General features: G+C 29.6%; 1 protein-coding gene across 1 annotated transcript in view; it reads right to left on the reverse strand.

Annotated features, from left to right (window-relative positions):
* Positions 1-2228: 2228 nt before the first annotated feature.
* Positions 2229-23464, reverse strand: part of LOC116773668 (uncharacterized) — a 58666-nt gene continuing 37430 nt past the window's right edge. The window contains exons 2-6 of the mRNA XM_061521383.1: positions 20387-20556; positions 8330-8507; positions 7846-7985; positions 4281-4512; positions 2229-3509 (exon numbers count right to left, since the gene is read on the reverse strand). Coding sequence (XP_061377367.1) covers positions 3409-3509; positions 4281-4512; positions 7846-7985; positions 8330-8507; positions 20387-20556 — 821 coding nt within the window. The 3' untranslated portion in view covers positions 2229-3408. The remainder of the gene's footprint in view (positions 3510-4280; positions 4513-7845; positions 7986-8329; positions 8508-20386; positions 20557-23464) is intronic.

Here is a 23464-nt window from a genome sequence, read left to right on the forward strand (position 1 = left end):
CTAATATGTACGGGAGCATTTTTATTTCTAATAAATAATGTCCAAAGCCAGATTTTTCCACTCATATATTTATTCTTAAATATCCAGACGATGAAATGTAATCGGTGACCTTCAAAGTGTTCACAGTTATCTAAAAATAATAAGTATTTTCTGATAAAAATATGATCTTGTCTTTTTTCTTTTATAGTTTTTATTGTTTTCTGGTTTTTCAACTAATTTTTTTTCTCCTTTGATTTTTAGTAACAATTAATAAGGTAATATAATAAGTGAAGTAGTGTTAAAATAACCTACCGATAAGACTCGTTTCCATTACCATTATTTCATTGCTAGCTCTGAGTGATTGCAGACACTCAATTGTATCTTCCGCTCCATTAGAGCCGGAAGTCCAACTCATTGGTCAGATTAGATCGTTCCACCCTTAATGGGTTCTGGTATGGATTGATGATTTAATTGATTCAATTGACTTGTTACTGGATAGATTTTTATTGAACGTGACAATTTATAAAGCCACTCCCATATCGAAAAATCCTACATGGCACTAGGTACATATCAATATGTACCTATAAAATATTCTTAAATTACTTACTATGTCATTTTAAAACATACACTCACCTACTGTGACATTATTAATATATTATATATAAAATTGACAAATCTCAGATAAATAAGGGCGTTATCACACTGTCATACTTACCTTATTTGCATGAGGGCGTGGTTTTATATTTCAAATAAAAAATATGAATATCAATATCATATTTGACATTATATTATCATGTGAAATTAGTAATATGAAATAATAAAAAAAAAAAAAATGTTATTTGTTCTTAATATTAATTGGTTTGATTATTCGTAGATCGACAAATGCTACGTTCCGTAGACCTGAGCTCAACGGGCGTACTTCGTTACTGTAGCTGGTTCGTAGCAGTGTTGTAAATTGTTAGTACCAATATTGTATTGTTTGTATTGCTGCATATCTGAGTATTTTTAGTTTTAGAATAGAATTAAAAAATGTATTCAGTATGTTGGAACATTTCTGCTTGTAATTTTATTATACACATGTCACATACATAATTTCAATTAGTTTTCATTTTAATTACTAGATTAAAAGTGACTTTATTTTTAAAAAAGGTACTTTATTAATTACAATACTTTTATTTTTCACCAAATGTTACATGCTGATATAAACTTTTACTAATACCTTTAATCGTAATTTATACCAAACACTAATCTGTGTTAAATTAAAATATACAAATGTTTAATGGTATAGTGTGTTTGTGTTTTCAGAAGTAATCAGTCATTATATATGCTTATCTTAAGGACAAAGAGATGTCTTATTTAGATAAGTCCTATTCTCGTGTGAATATTTTATCACAGCCGAGATAAAACAGTCTTGATCAAACGTCGATGTGAATACGCGGAAATAAGTAAAATCTTTTATATAATTTTGTAAAACAAAGAATCTTCTTACGGAAGATCAAATTGAGTATATGTGCAGTTGAGTATTAACTGAAAAATCATGATTGGGAAGATAATTGTTTTTTAGATTTAAGAATTCATAAGACTGGTATTGAATAAATATCAATAATAATAAGTTAAATTTATTTTAATTATGTTTCTTAACTGAAATTCCTTAAACAAAAAAAATCACTCTTTATTATACGTTATGCCGTCGTAAATTCTAATAAGGTCATTATAATACCTTCATTTGCACCTAACGAAAAGTATGCTGCTGGTGTTCAAAATGAATGACTTTAAATAAATGTTTAAAAAGCAATTTTAATATAACTAGCCATTAATTTATTTGTCACTTAACATGATAAAATAAATTTTATCGGACTTAACACACCACTTGTTGTTGTTGGGAGTTGTTCAGTTATTTATAATTTAATACTCATAGAGTGCATCCGATTCAAGTGCTTTATATTAAACAGAATCCGACATGGTCGTTACATCACATAACATCTTTAATAAACAAAGTGCCAGAGACAGGTGTGGTACAGTTTGAGTCAAAATATTGTAAGCGGAATAACTTAGTTTTCCCGGGTCGAACAGGACACTTTTAGATACTGTGAAACACTTTCACATACATCTTGTTTAATTGACGTCTTTTAGGGTCGATTTTGTAAACAGTATTTGTAGGGATCCATGTGATGTAGTGTTGCTAACTTTCCATTACTTCAGTTCAACGACTTCCATCGATGTTGTTGATGATTCAAATAAAACGACAGTTTATTTCAATAATTATATTATTGACACTTAGATATATTTTTGTAGAATAAATACAATTTACTTACATTATCACAGAAGAACAAAATAAATAACTCTTTAAAGATTTAATCAAATAAATTCGTCAAATGTGAATGGAGCATTTTTATAACTAGATTTCATTTATATTATTTCCCTGATTGTCTTCTATTCACGGTATTCTGTACTGTACAAAATATTATTTAGGAACGAATTTTAGATGTGATTCGTATGCATAATACACCATTTAATATGATAATTATGAAAGAAGGATTAGAATAAAATACCGTTCCAGAATTTTGATACTTGAGGATTTTATGTGCAATTATGTTAGAACACGATAGCTATATACAGACATGAACTAGAAAAAATGAGATTAATTCTTTTTGTAACTTATCCTTTAATGCGGTGAAGAGTACATTAAATAGTTAAAAGCCATTGTGGGTGTCGTGATACGGAAAAAATAAATCTATGTGAATTATTAAGCATAATTATCCTCAATTTCTATAAATTTTCATATTCTGTCAATATTTGTATGCACTGAAAACAATTATGAAATTACACTTTTTTGCCGCACTTCAAAAGTCAATAAGTGTTTATGGAATGTTTATTTTCCATTTTTCATCTGTATATATATTAATTATAGATGTGTTTTTTCATTACTATAATTAAGTAAATAAAAGGAGCGCATTTGTCTTATGAACCAGAGAGAAAGATACTTACAAATGCACACTTAATTAAATTAATTGGCACATCGATTATTATTTAAGTTAAATCACACATTGTTTGATTAAACCTTACAACACATGATCGAATCTCGGATTAAATTCTGTACAATAAGTGCATTATAATACGGAACGTGTTAAGATCTACGCTTACCTAACTATTTACAACAAAAGAGACTAAAACGCATTATTTTCAAATCCATTTAGTCTATAGTATCGCCTTTACAAAAGAAATAACTCAAACCAACCGAGGCTATTATAAATATAATACATTCTACCTGTTTAGAAAAAAAACGATATGAATTATCTAAATTTTATTAATTATCAATCAATTATATATCGCAAATAAAATATACATACACAATATGGTTCTTAGGATTAATATTTGTTTAAAATTACGTCACAGCTTTACGTACTCGAGTCCGATACTAGTCACTATTTATTTCACTAGAAAAGGCACTTGTCTCCTCACCGCCAGAAGTAAAGTCCATAGAAACAATTCATATTGTAATCTAATGGCACTGCTTTTACCCACAGCATCTGGAAATGGAATATTCTTCGTAACGTACTCACAGTATCAAAGCTAACTGTCTTCTAGACATATCTAGAAAAAGGTTACTCTGACTAATGAAAAAATAACATTTAATAATCACAGAGAATTATTAAAACTGAACTAAAGTCTTAATTAAATGAAAAATAATTTAATACAATAAAGAGTTAATATAAACATCGTAGGTCTTCTTAAAAAATATTATTATTTTTCATAAAACAATTGTAAGACTTAAAAGTGATTTCTATTATAAGTCATAGTTGTTAAAAGTATACTTATAATAAATGTAGTCTTTTAATGTAAATTATTAATATTAATTGATGTAGAAATCAATTTTATTGAAGAAACAAAGAACTTCGCTTTGATTCATGTCTTAGGAACTTTATTGCTCGTATTTTGCATTATTTGCATATGCAGGCAATATTTCGAGCGCAGTTTGAATACCGAGACGATGCGGCGCCAAGGCAAATACAGTCTATGTACATTTTATTATTCTCAGAATACTTAATTACATTTATTTACATATTTTGAAACATGCAAACATTTAATTACGGAATGAGTGTGTGTGAAAATTAATTACTTTTTGTGTGGGAAGATAATAATTAGGACATAGAATTTATTATAAAAAAATAAAAGAATTCAGAAAAACAAGGACAATGCACTAAAATATGCAAAAAAAAATTATGAAGGAATTTCCATTAAATTCATTTTTTCGTGGATAATTTATATTTCGAACAGTTGTTTGTTATACGCACACTTACTATTTTTACTTAACATATAAGACGATATGTGTGGTCTGCTAGCGACGAACAGCCTCACAGCCATGCTGCGGATGTGCGGCGGTCTCGTAGGGAGAGTTGCTCGACATTGAAGCGCGAGGTAGCCCCGGTGTGTTGCGTAGTCGTCCGGGAACACGTGCAAAGTTCGCCACGAAGCACGGAGCCCGTCACCATCAGCACCAGAGACATGAGTTACCCCAGTTATTACCGGATCCTAATAAAACATTAGATAATGTTTTAATTATTATGATGTATATTAGATAATGTTTAAATCATTATGATGTTTGTATAATTTAAACTATGAATTCTATCATAAAATATATTTTACTGACGTCGAATAAAACTTTTGATGTTAAGTAAAACTAAACACAAATCGTCTGCGTCTCTCAAATTGATATAAGTATGATAAAAATCGAACGTGTTTGACCTACATGTACTTGTACTTGATATTTGTGGTTATGAAAAAAAAAAAAAATACAATTAAAAAGGAATTAAATATCTTAGAGTTACTATGTATACGAGGTACATATTGATATACTTTACCTTGTAACATATAAAACGTCTGTATCAGAAGTGTTATCGAACTATGGTAATTAATTTTAAATGAAAGCAATATTCGATAAAAAAATCCCATAAAGAAGATTACAAATGTGCTTTTGCTTAAAGACAATGTAAAATGTTTTAAGAATATATTTAATTAATTATATTTTATACGTCTTTATCCATTCAAAAACATATACTGAAGTTGAATTTCTATGGTCCTGAGATATATTGAGATGTATTTTCTTCGAAATATCTACGACAGGGTCAGCAGTGTGGGTGACATCATATTGTTTTAAAAGTAAAAATATTACTCAGATTGGTTAGAACCCTTTCAACCCTCAGAACAATTGTTAATAAACACGCTCTAAATAATTCATATTTTATACCATGATTATTAATAATAACAATTTTAGGTTAAAAAAATATATAGTTATATGGGATACTAAAATAGTCTACTCTTTAGAATAAAGTCTAAAAATCTTTAATATATTTAAGAAAAACTACGGTCCCTACATTTTCATTGTTATGGGTTGAATATTTTATTTCAGAAATAGATAACTGAAATTGAAACTGAACATTTTAAACAACTTCGGATACAACTCCTATGAAAACAATATTTAAGTACAATATTATTTCAAACTCTCTTGCTTTTCTTATATAATTAGTGGTTACATAATTCTTTAAAAGGAAAATTAAATAAAAAGAAATAGCAACTTACTAGACATATGTATATCGCAAGGAATATTTTTCCTAAGAGCTATTTATTGATTCAGTCCTTGGAATATCGTTCATTAACAGTAAATCAAATGGCAAGTTATAACGAACTTGGTCGATGCTTCCGCGCCATTTGTGTTTTCAGTCGAACGGTTCAATCCCATCGTACTGCTGTAGGCCTAACGGATTTTGTTAGTCTCTTTATTTATTGCTCCAATCACAGAAAATAGAGCGTATAAACCGATAAAATTTATTTGTCAACAATATTTTTTGCATATGTTTGTAACATTCCCATCGTGTCGTAAATAAAATAAAACTGTGATTTTTAGAATTCCAAAACTGTCAAAACAATGTTTTGTGTGTTGTTTCTGATATTTGAATATTGAACGATGCGAAGCTGAATACTTACTTGTGTTCAATATATTTCGAGAGTTTAAATCATTTTTGATCCTCTAAGTAATGGCAGATCGTCAATGGAACTTTTACTTTGTAAGAAACCAACATGATTACTTTTATTAGAATTCTTTTGTAAATCAATTTAACCCAAGATTTTTACCTTTGATCTGGATCATTCGATTGTTTTTGTCACAATTCTAATGTAATGTTTGAGTATCTTAATAGCTTTTTTGTATTGAAACTGAACATGTTTTATATATAACGTAACGATTTATACAATGATAACTATTTTTAAACAACATGTGTATAGTTATTACGTTTAATAAAAGAGTCCTGGTAATACAAATAGAGTGCAAAAGAGTTTTAGTCGCTTTATTTAAAAGTTCATAATTTTATTATTAGCTATGTAAAATGAATATTTTATTTACAAACATGTTGTCTACATTGTTATAAAGAAGATTGTATAAAATATGTACATAAAATTGAGAATAAATAATAAAAAAAGTAATGAAAGTGCTGATTCTTATTTACTTTTTAACTTTGTGAAGAATTCTTATCAACAACGTAGAACCTTTGTTATTACCTGTGAATTAATAAACTTAAATTTGCTCACAGCGTTACAAAATGAAAAAATCATGACACATCAAAATGGTTAAACTTTAACAATGGCTCCAACGAACAGAAAAAGGTTTATTGTGCTGAGAGTCCCTTTAAAGAGGCCCACAAAAGGTCTGGAACGCCCTTACATCTTATCCTGAGTTATATAGAAAACTACAACTCATTCCAGATCTTTTTTTTTGTGGACTTTCTGAGTAGCTTTCCTAAAACTTTATTTTTTAAAAAAGGTTAAGGAAAAATTGTCGTTACATTTAATTACCCTTACCTTTTAGAGAATTTAAAGACATTTTTATGTCCACGTAATATAATAACAAACTGAATCTCAGTTTGAATCCGCGTTATAAAAATATTGTTGCGAATGATATTTTATCGAAACGAAAACTACAAACCTTTGTTGAATGTACGTATGTAGAAGAATAAAAACACAATGAGGTCAAAGGGAGCATTATTTTCTCGTGACATGAAAATAAAAGCGTCTTCATATGCTATTACCATTCAATTTACATCCTCCATCTACATCTCCCGTGATAATATCAAAGAATATTTTTATAGACGCTACAAAACATATATTAAGTAAGTGACGTTACACTTATGTACTGAGGTTATACTCTTGTGTTGTGTCTAAGGTTGTATTAGAGAATGTAAGGTGATTGAACATTTCAATAAAATCAGGCTTTTATCTGCCGAGCAAGAATATTATTACGAAGATATTAATTTTATACGAAACGGAAATCATATAACAACATATTTAATAATCTGTAATCACTTTTGTATTTGAATACTAGAAAAAATTAAATTGTCGTTTACATAAAAATGTCATCGCCCGTCTTTGTTTTGAGCTCACGATCGAAGTGAAATCTGTTTAAACTAAACGATATGTTTTGAGGTCAACCCAAAACAATGTGAGAGACACATGAGGGTACACATAACGCAACAAATACAATGAAAGTTTCTAACGCACTTGACAAAACAATGAGAAATAAAAGAAAATACATCAGAAACCAAAAACATAACGTTATTTCTAACATAAAATGTCACGTGACACTATAAAGTGATATGACATAAACATCATCTGATCAATATCTTAGGTTTTTCTCGAGCTCTCAGTGTCGCTGTTATGAAATGGTATTTTTCTCTTGAGATAGCTTTGAGATAAAGAAGATAACGGTGTGTAATAAGGTTTTTTACGGGTTTATGAATAAAGAATATAAACAAGTAATTTGCTCTGTATTAATTCTTAGCTTTGATGAATAAAAAAAAGAAAATTTGCTCTCACCTCCTGAGGTTCGGAATCCACAAACCAGTCTATGATGGCTGCTGGGAGGGAGTAGTCTGAAGTACAGTTGACCAAAGCCTGCTCACCAGCATTCACAAAAGTTGGCAGACCAGTAATCAACGGCTCATACTCCGGTAGCACTGTTTTAAAAAACATCTTTAGTAACCAAACTTAGTAAGCCATTATGTCTTAGACATTACTGAAAAGTCCAGTTTTATAATAATGAAACAGAAATTAATGTCTTATTAAATAAATATATATACTATTCTTAGGTGGCTTCACAACTACCTTTAAGTCGGAAATTGTTCCGTAAATGATCCAATCACTTGAAACATTTACAGAAATCGAAAATATTATAATTTTATAGTATCACAAATGAACCGGTATTGTTTTGTTCACTAAAAATACTATTATATATTAATACACTTTTTCAAGTTTAATATGTACAAGCCTATCCTTAAAACCCATCATCGTATAATATTACCTGCTAAAGTCATATTGGCAGATTTTCTTGCTAGTGCGAAACGTGGGCCTTCACTGGAGACCTCGCAAGTGTACTTGGATGTGCCGGGCTCGGGCTTCAAAGTGATCACGCACGACGACATGTCGCAAGAGCTGTTTGTTATAAATATCCCACTGTCGTTGAAGATTCGCGTCTCGAACTGAGCAATGACAATGTGTTTCTTAGATCAATTAAATATATGTATATTGAATATTAAATTAAAAACTGCAAGTTTACAGATATTTTCGGATATACTATTCGCTTTTTCCATAAAATTATCCAACATTTCTTCGGTTACTGCAGAAGAACTGTGATCAGGGTATGACGATCTGAAAGTGTATGTCAGTTTGTTTTGTTATTTGTCATGTCCCGCCAACGATTTCTTAATTTTATTGCGTTATGTTTTGGTTACGTTTGCTTTTTGTTACATTCTGTGCTTACTGAATCCAGAGATTTTACAGTGAGCTTAATTGGATCATTGGATTTTATATTTTGGATAGTATTTTGAATAATATTTTAGATAAAATTACCAAGCATTTTCTCTATTAGGATGTATTTAAAACTTCAATAGCCCCTCGTATTTCTCTGTATAAACTTATTTTTACGAGCGAGGATTTTTAGCTTTATCAGTTATTTAGCATATCTGTTAAATGATTGAACTTTTTTCCAATTCATTTAAATACTACATTTAAAACTAAACTAATACAACTATTTATATTTGAATTTATATATTTCTCTTATAATTTACTGACTCACGTAAGTAAATTTTAATGTATACTATTAATAAACATGAAAAATTATGAAGCAGCTGTTTACTGAGTGCTAAAGCTAAAGTTCTTCATTCTTGAACAACACATGTTCGGGGTTAAATTAGTTGTTCCAGAACTTTCAGGTAACTTTAAATTCTAGCTCAGTCATCATAACTGAATGAAATTAAGTAGAATACATTGTTCAATTAGAAAAAAATGTTTCTTTCTACTGATACAAGACGTGTAAAGCCGGAGGCTGACCTAGTTTTATCTAAGTCCGTATCATAAGAACCTTATAAAGCACATTTATCAATCCGCTCACTGTCATGCTTGAATGTTCCCAAGTGACGACACAAGATTACGAGATTTGACAAGATAATAAATCATGTAATATAAATGGAATCTCGTACAAAATAAGCACCTAATAAAAGGCAACACATTTTTATTTGGAAAGGTTTCATAAATAGTGGAATATGATGTTTTGTGTTCGATTTGATCAAGTCCCCACACAGGATGGATACATGCAATACAATGATTTCCAACGTTTTCACGAATAGTACACCTTTAAATAAAACTAATTCAACTCCAGTATATTTAATAGTTTTTGACCTGACGTTTCTGTTGTTTTTTTCATTTGCGAAATTATACTAAAATATTGTTCAGTATATATGTAGTTATTCAGTAAAATAGAATGAGTTTTAAAGTAATCTCACTTAAACATATTTATTCCCATCACATGTGTCAAGGTAACATCTGTCTGTTTTGTATATTTATTATATAAGGAAAAATATGTTTTAAAAGCATAATGTTCTTTCAGCCACTTTGCTATTTATTAACAGTTCCATTTTATTTTCAGGCTCCAAGTTAAATTGAATTGAAAATAGAATATAAAGTAGCACTGAATTATGAAGCTGAGCTGAGCCGCGCGTGGATATCCCCGGTCATAAGTTATTTTTCAATAACCGTCCATTCCCGCTTCCAAGAATATCGGACAGTATACAGAATGTAATTTCCGCTGATTTGACGTGCCCGAGACAGGTTTAGAAAATATCATGCTGAGAACTATGATGAGATCTAAAAAATAAGATTCATGAGTTACTTGCATTGTTCCGTATAGTATACATTTATTTTCGGCAGTGCTATACTTGTACTCAACAAGGATACAGAGATCTTTTATGAAGAAATGTTTTTGTTTAATTAGGTGTTATTTTTTTTATTGTAAATGGAAAAATAATACGTTATATTTCTAACGAAACTAATTTTATTTCTTAATTTACAAAGTTATATGAAAAAAATAATTAAACACAGTATCAATAATATGTCAATAGTTTTCTAATGAATCCGAGTGGCTATGACGTCACCAATTTATTTTTCCTCATAGTTAAACCATCAGATACAATTTTATAACTTTCAACCAACGATATTTCATTATGAAAATGTCGAGAAACATATATATAACGAATGTCGAAGCTGAAAGTATTTGCTACGTGCCATTAGTGATTTTAAATCTATGTCAAAATATTAATCATCGTAATAAATGGTTCCAAGTAGTGCGACGATCTAATCTCAAAACAACTCTATATTTTTTTGTGGCCAAAATAATTTTGATGAAAGTGTTTGCTTAGGATAATATTTTTAATTGTTTATAATTACATTAAACAAAAGTTTGTTATATCTATAATAAAAATATACTTCATGTCAAAATTTTGAAATTAATAAAAAGAAACATATTTTTATTTTTATTTTTTATACCTAATTTTGTTTAATCAACAGTGATTCTTGTCTTTACCGACTTGTTTAAGTGATAATTTTATGGTTTCCTGTAAAAATGTATTTATTTATTTACTTAAAATTTAAAGTTAATAAAAATATAATTTAATTGCATGAGTTAAAATTTAAATATCCCATATTGCAGTAAAAAAAAAAATGCAACGAAATTGCCTTTTTAAAGGCAGCACATACAAAATAGGTATTAATTTAACTTTATTCATGCAAAAAAATATTTAAAATTAAAATTTATAAAAATGGCATAACTCGTCACTAAATATAATTGTAATATTTTGAATGTATGTTTTTTAAACATGTTTTCTTAAGTTCCTTTATAAAAACACTTTTTAAATAAGAGTCTAAAGTAGTAAAAGGATAAATTCAGCTGTAAGATGAAATAAATTTTTAACTCCAGAATGAACAGGTGGGATATTCTAACCTGTATTATAATAAATCCAATTTGAATATAACTATAATTTCATTGGAATTTGAATACGAAAGGTGGCTCTTTTAGTCCTTCAATGGAGGAATTTCTATTAGCCCAAACCATCCCTTCAGATTTTGTGCGAAACCATTGAACTTATTTGACATTCTTGCATTTATGTGGTATCCCAATGTGAAAAAGGGAAATCGGAATTTTATGATAACATTCTTCTCTCAATAATTTGGTGTTAAAGGTCCTTTGTGTCATTTAGATAAGACGTGACTTTTATTTGGGTTTCATTGATTTATTAAAATACTTTTATATTTCACATTCCATTTTCATTTTACGTCATGGAAAGTCTTAGTAGGTGAAAAAATATTATTGCGCAAGATTACGAAATTCATTACGAAGCAAATCGGCCAATTAGAGTTTTGACTGTTTTATGTTATTTAATAGACTTTTTTTTAATTTCCATCAAACAGTAAAATATAAATGTAACCATATAGTTTTATGATATAGTTTGTATTAAATTTTATGTATTATTGTAGAAAAATTGACTTTCAAATTGAAATAGAGTATAAAGATAAAAATCATGTATTTTTATATGACAACGCTTTTGAGATTCTGAAATAGGATAAGATATAAAATAATTGATTTGCTATCTACGAGTGTGTTTTGTCTTTTGTAAGGGAATTATTCATTTTTATCCAGTCTAATAAATAAGTACTTCATATGACGAGTGTTTCCACTAGAGTTGTCATTGTTTCTTGAAATTGAATCTTACTTACCGACAACTATTATTAAAGAACAATTAAAAATTAAGGTAATGTTACTTTAAAGTAATGGAGGTTTTTCGTCAACATTTTGTAACATACTTATATTTAATTTGCTTCTCTCTTATCTTTAAAGCATAATTTGCCGACACCGATTACCAACATGTTGACCTTTGCACTGGCTTATGTACACAAACTGATTACAGTGTGACGTCAGCATAATGTTTTCAGACCTGAACGTTTAGATTATCTCCGGCCATTTGGCTCTTAGTCTGTTGTAATAAGGTGAAAGAATTTTGCCTTGTAAATGTTTCTATACAAAAAAGAAACATAAATTAACAAAAACAATATTGTAACGAATTTTCATATATTTTTAACCATTCATTTAAACAAAAACAAGAAAAACCTAGTTATATTTCGCTCCGTAATTGTATTGCCTGGGTGTAATAAAAACAATTTCAGTAAAAGTTTTTAGAACATCGTAAACATATGAATAATTCAGGCCTCGAATAAGCTTGTAGTTTCACGAAATTGTAATAAAAGAGACGCGTATTATAACTCACAAGGTTCACCTGAGACGCGTTAATGCGAAACGGACATCGTTTCACCATAACGTGCTAATATAATATATAAATAAGCATAAGAACATAATCAAGGTTATTATTCCACCAGTCTGATGAATTAATATATATAGTTTAATAACACCTACATGCAACATTTAATTATAGTCGTAATGTAATTCAACTTTCGTTTTGATTAATGATTTTCAAGAAAATTAACAGACATGGATCTAATGATCTAATTACATTTAGCCAAGAGATCTAGAAGAGATAAGAGAGTTACTGATTACGTTTAGCCAAGAGATCTAGAAGAGATTAGAGAGTCATTTGAATGACTAAATAAATAAATACATTTGATATAATTAGTCAAATGGGGAAAGTAATTTAAGGGTTTGAATAAGTGGTTGGTTATCTCAACAGAGTACCCCCCGGAACGAGGTAATATAAACCTTAAAAGAGTCCCTGGGGCAGCTTGTTGTTGGCACGACACTATCAGACTACACTATAATATAAAATAATATATTATAATAACTAACAATGCATGCATTTTATAAAATTGCTCAGAAGTAGTCTGATAAAATTACATCTAAACAAATATTTTGCTCGTGGATAGATGACATTTAACCGTATCACGTGTTGACACGAGGCGAACGAACATGACTTCCGGTTTTGAGAATGCTTAATTAGCTTTTCAAATTACGACTTTTCTAATTAGCGCGCTTTGAAATCTTTAATAAACCCGTGTCAGCTCCCAACCTTACGTAATGCCATCAAGACACTTGACATGTAAAGGTTTACAGTTTGCTCGAAACACATCTCCTCAAAAAATATTATATTTAAGTTATAAAAGGTTTGGTGTAAATATAAACGTTGTATTTATATAATGAATATTAATGTTCAAATATTTATCTTTATTTATAAGATATGATGGCGTTGTATAAACAATCATCTTTAAGAATCTATTACAATCAGGTACATTTATAATAAGGAATGAAAAGAATTGAACATTTCAAAAATATAATTATTGTTATCCATCAAAATAATATTACTTGGAGGATAAGACGAAATGTTTTGAATTCCGTTAACTTCAAACAGAATCCAAATTAATTGTTAATTAATTAGAATCTAAAATAAAATCATGGAATTTGAGAGTTTTGGAATCTGACAGGGCTTCCATTAACTAATTTCTACTTGAAACGTTTCAAAGACTGTTTCTACAAAAATTTTAAAGAGTTATTATAGCTTTCATCTGGTTAACGTTATCCCTTTGAGTCAAATAGCCTTTTAATTAAAGTGATGAAAAATATACGTAGCTAATACGGAATACAATTTCAATAAAAGTAAAGTTTAAAAATAGACAACTTAACAAATTGCAAAATACATTCAAAGTCGTTCAAAACTTTGAAGAAAACAAACATTTTGTTTTTTGTATTTATTTATTTATTCTAATTCAATGCTTTTAAAATAATTTAGAAATATTTTTTTGAATTAACTCACACCTAGTACCTAAAAGTATTTTTATTAATCATAGTTTAAATTAATGAAATACCCCTGAACGTACATATTTAATAAGCGAAATAGTAAGTTGGGAGAACGAAATCAAAATTTCGAATAATAAAGTAATAGAAAAGGATCATTTACAAAAAAAACGAATGTTGAATATCAGTTAGAGGTTCTCTCGGAACCTTGCTCAGGTGTTCGGGCTTGGTCCAAGATTATATAGAGAAGTTACATGTTATCAATAATAACAATTCTCACTCGTAGATATACTTAAACTTTTAAGTCTTTTATTTTCCTGTTCCTAAGCAATATCAAAACAAATTGACGAAATATTTTTGAAATAGCAAACCAAAAAAACAGACTAAATGAAGAAATCGTGAGTGGGCATTGCTGGTAAAACATATTAAGATTTTGAAAATCATAAAAATGGTACACTCGAATATAAAAAACCCGAAAGGTAAGAGAAAATTATACGATATTCGTTTGTAAGGAACACTTTACAAGGAGAAGGAAATATCGCTTTTCACCGATGTTTGAACCACCAGATTGTAAGAAAAACAATCATTCAAAGGATCAGTGAACAGATAAGTGTTGACGGAGCAGCGATTTTTAACACGGGTAGAGTTGCTTGTTGTCTGGATCCGAGTAATTCGCTTTAAAATACGGCTGTTTTAGGACTGATAACATGAGGAGTATTAATGTTTTACTTGCTTGATTTATTAAGGACTTAGGAGTTAATCTATTACGATAAGGTAAAGGAATAATCTAACCGGAAGAAAAAAGTTATGCCACTATTAAATTTATATATAACAATGTTTTACTTCTAGTTTTTATTCATTTGTCACAAAATTTAAGAAACATGATTTCGTAATTTCATTTTATAAAATATTTTTACACCGAAATATATATATATGTTAAAAATATAATAATGATTGAAATATATATTCAAAATTTAATTTATATTTTCATTTCATCGAGTGGAGAAAAAACCTATTTTATTATTAATTTTATATGAGCTGTAATAATACATTTAAAAGTGAAGAATACAGTTACAATAAACAAGTCCAAATCAGAGGTATAAACAATTTTAAACGAAAAATTAAGATGCCTTCAGGTTTTAAAAGTACATAAAATTCCGAAGTTTTATGAAAATATTTTCAACATCAACACCATCAAAAATAAAAGTGAGGGTGGGCAGAAAAACCAGCTTGAAAAAGACTCTACCAAATTTTCCAGAATAACAAATGAGCATTTTGAAGCAACGGAGTCCTTTGTGCCGGTGACTGAATTTATAAAAAAAGAACGCTAAAGCCTCTTAAAAACGAATCATAATTGAGCAGATTTAAAGAAATAACTTAACGCAATAAACCGAAAGTAAATGTTACAAATGTTAAGATCAATAAAATATGTTATGACTTACAAAATAAATCTTTTCTGTTTCATTCTGTTGTAAAACTTTTATTTTCTGAGCTAATGTCGTTGGTACTTTTGTTTATTTATGAAGCTTTTATTAAATAGGTCTCTCATTTCAAAATATTTCGATAATATTACTATAATAAGTCGATCTAAATAAGTGAAACGTTTCTTACCAGTATAAAATTTTGTTAATAATTTCCTTTCCTTTGAATTTGAATTTAGTCGAACCATTTTCTCATTTCATTACTATGTTATAATACTTTTTACCTATTTTTATATTGGAATGTTGTAGACGTAATGATGTCAAAATCATGCAATTATTTTACCGTAAAATTATAACCAACATGCAGAATAAAATATTAATTAAAAAAAATACTATGTTGAAACAACATAACTTTTAATTAATCTGTGTAATTTTGTGTTCGATAAATTTAAAAAGGATACAATGAAATGATTCAAAGTCCGCTTTGATCACTATCAGAAGGCAATTCCTTTTGTTATCCACATTCAGTTTTAGGAGGCTGTTATTCTCTATAGTGGCATTAAAATAACATTCATGTCAGAATTTTACACGACAACACACGTTATAGCTCGATGTAATCATAATATTACTCTTGAAACAAGATATGTTGTGGTATGTGTAGAATATTTTTGTTAAAAATTTAATTACACATCGGAGCCGGTTGGATTTCGGGTCTGTAAAATTATTTATTTCTGGTATATAAATATTTATATATTAATATCGATTTAAACCTATGAGTTAAACGAGGCATATTAAACCAATTAAACAATAAACATATAACCAGGTTTGGGTAAAATCAACAATAAAAATATTTTGTTTCAACTTGCACATACTAGATTACAATCGATTGTTTTTTCAAACATTTCTTTAACTGATGAATCCTAAGGGTTTCTTGAAATATTGGTTTTCAAATGATTTAAGGTTTCTATATACTCAATACTAATTCTTTGTAAATTTATTTTTAAACGATAAAAATATGACTAAATTGGAGTATTTTTTTCTAATATTCTTTTGGCCAGTCGAAAAACAAACGGAGATTGCCGCATAGGAAATTTTTAAAAGATATCAGTTAGTTAAAACAGTTTTACGGAATTGAAAAAGGAATTTTGAAAACATAACACACTTAGGATAATTTAAGGTATAACCAACTTATGAAGAACGCGTTCTCGAATCACTGTTATGGTGTTTTAATACAAGGAATACTTAAGTTTAATATTACCTGCAAACTTGCTGGTCAGTGTAATTTAAAAAACAATACATCCACGTTAGGAGGAGCGCTGACCGTAAGCAATAATGTCCGGCCGGACCCTTCGGGTACGGAAACCGAAACACATTTATATAATGTCCAACGAATTTCCTTTGTAGTATTTCTGATTATGGAAACTGTCATAGAATTCTTTAAGAAAATATTTCCTTGATAAGTGCTCTGTTATTTTAATGGTATTATTTTAGATTCAGATAAAAAAATCACCCTAGTGCTAGTCATATTACTAATTGTTTGATATCTTATTAGCTCTCCCTATACCAGTGTTTTTAACAATAACACAGGGTCAGCTGCATCCCATATATAATTATTGTAATGAATGAATGAATGTATTCATCCAATTTTCGATATGTATGATAATATTCATGATAATATTTACCCAAAATTTTAATTTAATTAGAAAATATAAAATAAAAAACTCGTTCATATGAATAGGACTCAACCTTTCAATCTCTGGAATGTCACCTTTCCAGTTTACTAATTAAGCATCTCAATATGACGATTAAAAATATAGAATGAATTATTCTCGATTTTAGTAAGGACATGACAATTTAATTGATCAAGCGATTGGAACCCCATATTCCGGAGGCGTCAGGTTAAATTCTTGCTCGTGTCGATGAATTTTTCATTCTATATCTTCTTATTTAGATTTTAATTTGAATATTTACTAGACCTAGCAATAATTTTAAAAATATAATTATTTTAACCATTTAGGCTGACACTGGACATTTAAAAGTTAGAGGAACCTCTCAGTAATAATTTCCTTGAATAAAATTAAATTTCAATCTAATACCGTTCCGTGCAAATTAATATATTGAAATAAGAATATATTCAACCAGAGTTCTTCATCTTAAATTTAACAATGCTATAGTGCAACATCTTTGTTATAGTTCATTTAACGAAATGGTTTCCGTAACTGCGTATTTCCGGGCGAGTTCTGAATTGGGTAAACAGTTGACCTAACTTCGATCTAGGTCCCAAGTCTAAATGCCTGCAAAGCTTTAGTTACCTGGTACTGTGTTTGAACAAAAATTTCCGTTCCATAGTTACTCTGTACATTTTGTTACATTTTTATTTTACTTTTTTATATTTGTTGTAATACCAACATTTTCTTAAATCTTAAAAAAAACAATTCATCTATGGCAAAACAATTAACTTTTTGAAAAATAGAGATAAATGTAAATACTAATATTTCTGGATGCCTAGAGCAAAACATTTTGTTGTCGGAGAGTTTGAAAGATGCTAAAAAAGCGAAAGGCAAATTACAGTTTGTTGGATAGACTTAGAGAACGCGTTCGGGTGGATACAACATGAATAAATGCTATTCGCGCTAACATGGTTAACTTTCCAACTCAAGTTTGTGATATGATCGTGTCATATTACTCAAAATTAAAGTTTTCTATAATAACTAAAGAAGGCGTTTGAGAACTTTGAGTTAAAATGTAGGACTATTTCAAGGCTGTTGTTTATTTCCAATAATATTTAATATCATAATTAATATTTTAGTAGATAAACTAATAAGTAACGAGGAAAAATAGGGTTATCGGTTTTAGTTTAATGATAAATTCACAGAATCCATCTTAGCCTTCGCTGACGATCTCGCAATACTGACAGGTAACCCCAAACACTGTTAACTACTATTGAATGATAAATTCTGTGAGTGGACGGATGGATTGAAGACGAGAACAAGTAAATGTCACTGTTTGTGTCTCGGTAGGTGACATACAAAATATACCTCATACGATTCCGGATTATCGTTAGGTGGTTAATGCGTTTCTACGGTAACAGAAAACGCTCTTTTTAAATTTCGTGGTCGTAAGATAGACAATATAAGTCGTACTTCGTCCTTAGAAGTACTAGAAAATAGCTTTTTGAACGGTCTTAACAAGATCGATAACCAACCGATATGTAACGTCACAAAAGCTTGGATCTGCGATAATTATCTAATATCACGTTCGAATTGGCCTTCCCTCCTCTCTGATTTAATAAAACCCTTTTTTCAAATTTAGATGCAAGCATCATAGAGGTGTTGTAGTTGTGGTCCAGGCTCGCACTGTCAGCTGATTCATCAGCGTTATTCAGGGATCGCAATAACTTTGGGATGAATCTAAAAAGGCCATCTTAGCTCTATAATCACCTAAGAGTTTTCAAGAGACATTTCCTGGGGGAAACCCCATGATGACGTCGTTACATCACTCCCAAAAGACAAAGATGTCCTAGAGCTAGAATCAGGACTTTAATTTCATAAACAGTTTATGATAGGAGTACAAAGTAACAGAGAAGGATTAGTATCAAGTAGGAATGCCAAAGATACGAATATACATATTATCAAGTCGAGAATTCTAAATATAAGATCCATGCAATGAGCGTAGAAATGCAGAATGATTGGCTATAAATAGCAGATTTTTGAATCCCTTTACACTAAAATGGTGGTCTTTCATTCATGATTAGTAGCACTGCTAAAATTTTATATCAATGCGTTCCAGATGACTCTCCTAGATCGGAGTAATTTAGTAATATGGTATAAAGGTACCGAAAACACTTGCTACATCTGCGGGGAGGCAGTTGGAACTGCTAAGCATTTGCTGGTGGGATGTAGGGTACTCCTGAATAGCGGTCAATACTCCCATCGTTACGATAAGGTTTCAGAAATCAAACGTGAAGCGGTTAGTTTTTCGATAGCCAAATAGCCAAACCAGCGATCAATTTTGTGCGAGAAGGCACTAGGGCTAAATCAAACGTCAAGCCTCATCATCATTATCATCATCAGCCTATTGGAGCCCACTGCTGAGTAAAGGCCTCTTCTCGCATGGAGAAGGTTAGAGAATTAATCACCCCGCTTGCTCAAGAGGGGTTGGCGATATCAATATTATAATTTGAAATTATAAGACCTGGTTTCCTCATGATGTTTTCCTTCACCGTCTGTCAGTGGTATTTAAATACTCTCAGAAAGTACATATGACTCGAAAAATATCACATTGGTACTTGCCAGGTTTCGAACCCGCGCTCTCACGTATCAGAGGTGGGCCTTTAAACTTCAGGCCACCACGACTTGCTTACTCTATCATTAAGCAAGTCGTGGTGGCTTTAAATTACTATTACGTGGAGGTGAGCGTTGAACGCGCGTTAGATAGGGGCCCCTTAAAACTACACCTGGGCCGCAAGTCCCAGGCACTGTTGAAGCTCCTCTCCCTGTAACGCGATGGACCCGGCACCCGCACTGTGAATCCAGGGAATGCTGAGAATTTTCGTCTCAACGTTATATTTATTTTTATTAAATTTTATGTATACATCTTTTATTTATCACACAATAGGCTTAAATTTGGATTGCGTTGATTTAGAGGTTTTATTATTTTCATGGCTGGTAAAAGTACCAGGGAGGGTTTTAAAATAAAAGTTACGCATTTAAGAAAAGGTTTTAGGTTATCTGCAGAAGAAAAGAGGATTGATAGTCAAACAACTCATAAACGGTCATCAAAGTGAATGTATAAGAGTTTCGTTCGTAGTCAATAAGTTATCTTGAAATAATACAACAGCGTTACAGATAACAAATGGTTCAAATACCTCTTGCGGTGTGTATCTGAAGATTTCATGGCTTCCTCTGTACCATTTCACTGAATGCAACGCGGGGTCCATTGGCTGCTTGGTGTAGTGACAGCGTAGCTGCGCTTCTATTCTCGGATCAGCCCAGCGGGGCACGTCCAACTTCGTTATTGTATGGCATAGAGTATGGGCTAGAAATAAAACAGAGATTGATTTTTTATTTGATTTTTTAAGTTGAAATTTTGATAAAGAAAACTAATCGCCATAAAAATTTATATGTTTTTTTTTTTTTGTAGCGGTAAACATACGACAAAGGAGAAGTATTATGTAATAAAAGAAGTCTTTATAATACGACGAGTATTTGTATTTTTTTTAGACTTTAAATAATAAATTATCACGAGCCATCTAATGTTTATAAATTATATGTTTATTTCGCTAGCCTGTTGTGTCGTTTTCAGAAAATGTTCTAGAATTTAAAGTTCTAAATTTTAGATACAGCGAGGTAAGAGAAACGTGTCTTAGTTTGGCAGTTTCAGTAAAGTTTCAACATTCAAGTGATGAACAAGTTTCCTCTAATAAACAAGTTCTAACTTCTCGACATACTTCTATTTTTCTCTTTCTATTCTTAGTTTAGAGAATCTATCTGTACTATTATATATATTTTCTTTTAAGCTGGAACGCATAATCATTCAGATATGAGCCACTCAAATTTTAAATACTACAAGATGGAAACAAAAAAAATTTTTCAAATATAAATTCCGTTGACCTTTATTTGTCCAAACAAAAACCTTATAGAAATAATAATAATAGTAACTTCCTACGGTTCTATTGGTTTTATAAAAATATAACAACGTAACTGTAGCCAATTAACTAAAGCACGTACGTGGGTTAACTCGCTCTCGAACTATCAGTCTTTTGTAAGAAAACTTTTTACATTCGTTTTATAAACTTAAAAACCGGATATTTAGAAATTAAACTTAGGGGAGTTGGATCGCTATTAAGATATAGTGATATAACAAAAATATAAACTTAGTTTTAGGTGTGAATTTTAGAGAGAAATATTTTTTAAATATAAATTGGTAATAATTAAACAAGGTTTACAAGGAGCTACATAAAAGACAAATTTCACAGAATTAAATATATATAAATCTTGTCCAAACAAAAAAAGGAAACCCATCAATACAATAACAAACACTATAAAGATATAATGCTGTCACCCCATACGTCCCGCCGATACAATAAATTACAATGGGAAAGCTGGCTATCAATAACGGATGCCATTTTTATGACACCGATCCTCAATATATCGTGATGTTATGTTTGCCTATAAAAATGTTAACTTGAATTTTTACTTGTGAGCTGAAACGTACTTTTCTAACATGGAAAGCTTGAGACATGTCAGTCTATTACTTGCTTACATCACTTTACGTTTATAACCATATGTAAGTTTCTTTATAGTGTAAATTAATTTAACCAGTCTACACTTATATCTGAGGCTGGTAATCCAAGTAACACTTGAGGAAACTAAGGCATTCAATACTACACATACTTATTGCTTCGAAAAAACAGTGAATAAAATTAATATTTCACTAATTTCTTTTAGTCAAAAAGCCCTCAACTTATCATCATTCTATATTACATCTTTATAATAAATTATTTTCAAAGGATCTTTTGTAGACGAAATGTCCTTTTATTGTTATTATAACATATTATTCTTTGAGTAAAAATATGTTGGATGTTCTGTCGACAGAATCAAATTCCCAGAAAAAAACATATTACATGAAAATAGAGATTTTATTAAAATTGTTTCAATTAGAAATTAAAATAAGGAATGTGGTTAGTCTTTGTAGAAATATACATTTAGATAATATGCTAGTCAGCCCTAGGCTAAGGAATATATTTTGAATACCTATTTTCTCTAGAGCATAAAAGTAAGTAGTAAAATAATAAAGTAGAGTAGTTTTTTTTAAAAAAAGGATTTTTTTTTCTTTTTTTAAATTTCGAATAGACTTCGAAAATATTGGCCTTATTTAAAGAATGATAATAAGGATAGTATAAAATGATCACGAGGGAACTAAGAAAGTTGCAATAATTACAGTCATTCACACAAAAATTAATATCTTCGTTGAAGAAATAAAACACAGAACCGAGCCTGAGAAAAGATTAAGCTAATTAATTTAATTTTATATATTAAAAATGTAGAAATAATCTAAAAAGGCATATCTTTCCTACTTTGATGTTAATCGCACAACATTAATTTTATTATTTATAAACTAAAAAAAGGTGGAAACTAAAGTTAAATTTATTTCGTAGTCACTCTAATTAAAATAATTAATTTTATTAAAAGGAAGACTTCTTTAAGAGAATTGCAATTATAAAGATTTTTAAATCAGAAATTTCTAATTTTGAAATGAAGTAAGTAAAAGTCCGTTAACTTATATTAAACTCAATGCTTCAAAAAGACACTAAACACCGTAGTCGCTAAAATCATCAACGGGTCCATGCAACTCTCGGCCAGTTGCAGTTTTATTAATTATGGGAGAAAAATGTTTCTCTTGTTAGCCTTTACTCTTATTGCCTACTCTTGGAAAATGTTTCTTTAAACGAATAATCAGCTAGTTAAGTATAATTTAACGATGAGCTTTCTTATCATTCTTTAGGTGCACAAATGATATTTTAATTTTAGTTTCTTTAAACAAATACAAACGTAGAAAACTTGCTTCATTCTTTTTTTTAATAGAAATTCAAGAACAATATGAATATAAAGGTAAATATTACTGCATCTTTATTAACGAATCGAGCATTATACGTGTTGTATAAGTTTTGTTATTTAACTAGTCAATACTTTGCTATTGAACTCAATAGGTACTTGAAGCCGTTATTTTTTTTACATATTCCCACGGAATCACAAATTATACAAATGAGACCATGCGGTGTACATACTATTTCAAATTATCATTATTTAATTCTCCTAACATAAATCAATGTTTTGAAGTTTATAAATAATTCAAGGCATGTATTTTGTAATTTCCTTTATTCTCCGTAAATTTAATATCCGTAACAAGTTTCCCATTGAACGATGTGCCAACTTAGTTTTCA

Source organism: Danaus plexippus, chromosome 8, assembly GCF_018135715.1.
Source record: "Danaus plexippus chromosome 8, MEX_DaPlex, whole genome shotgun sequence".
In the NCBI taxonomy this organism is placed as follows: Eukaryota; Metazoa; Arthropoda; class Insecta; order Lepidoptera; family Nymphalidae; genus Danaus; species Danaus plexippus.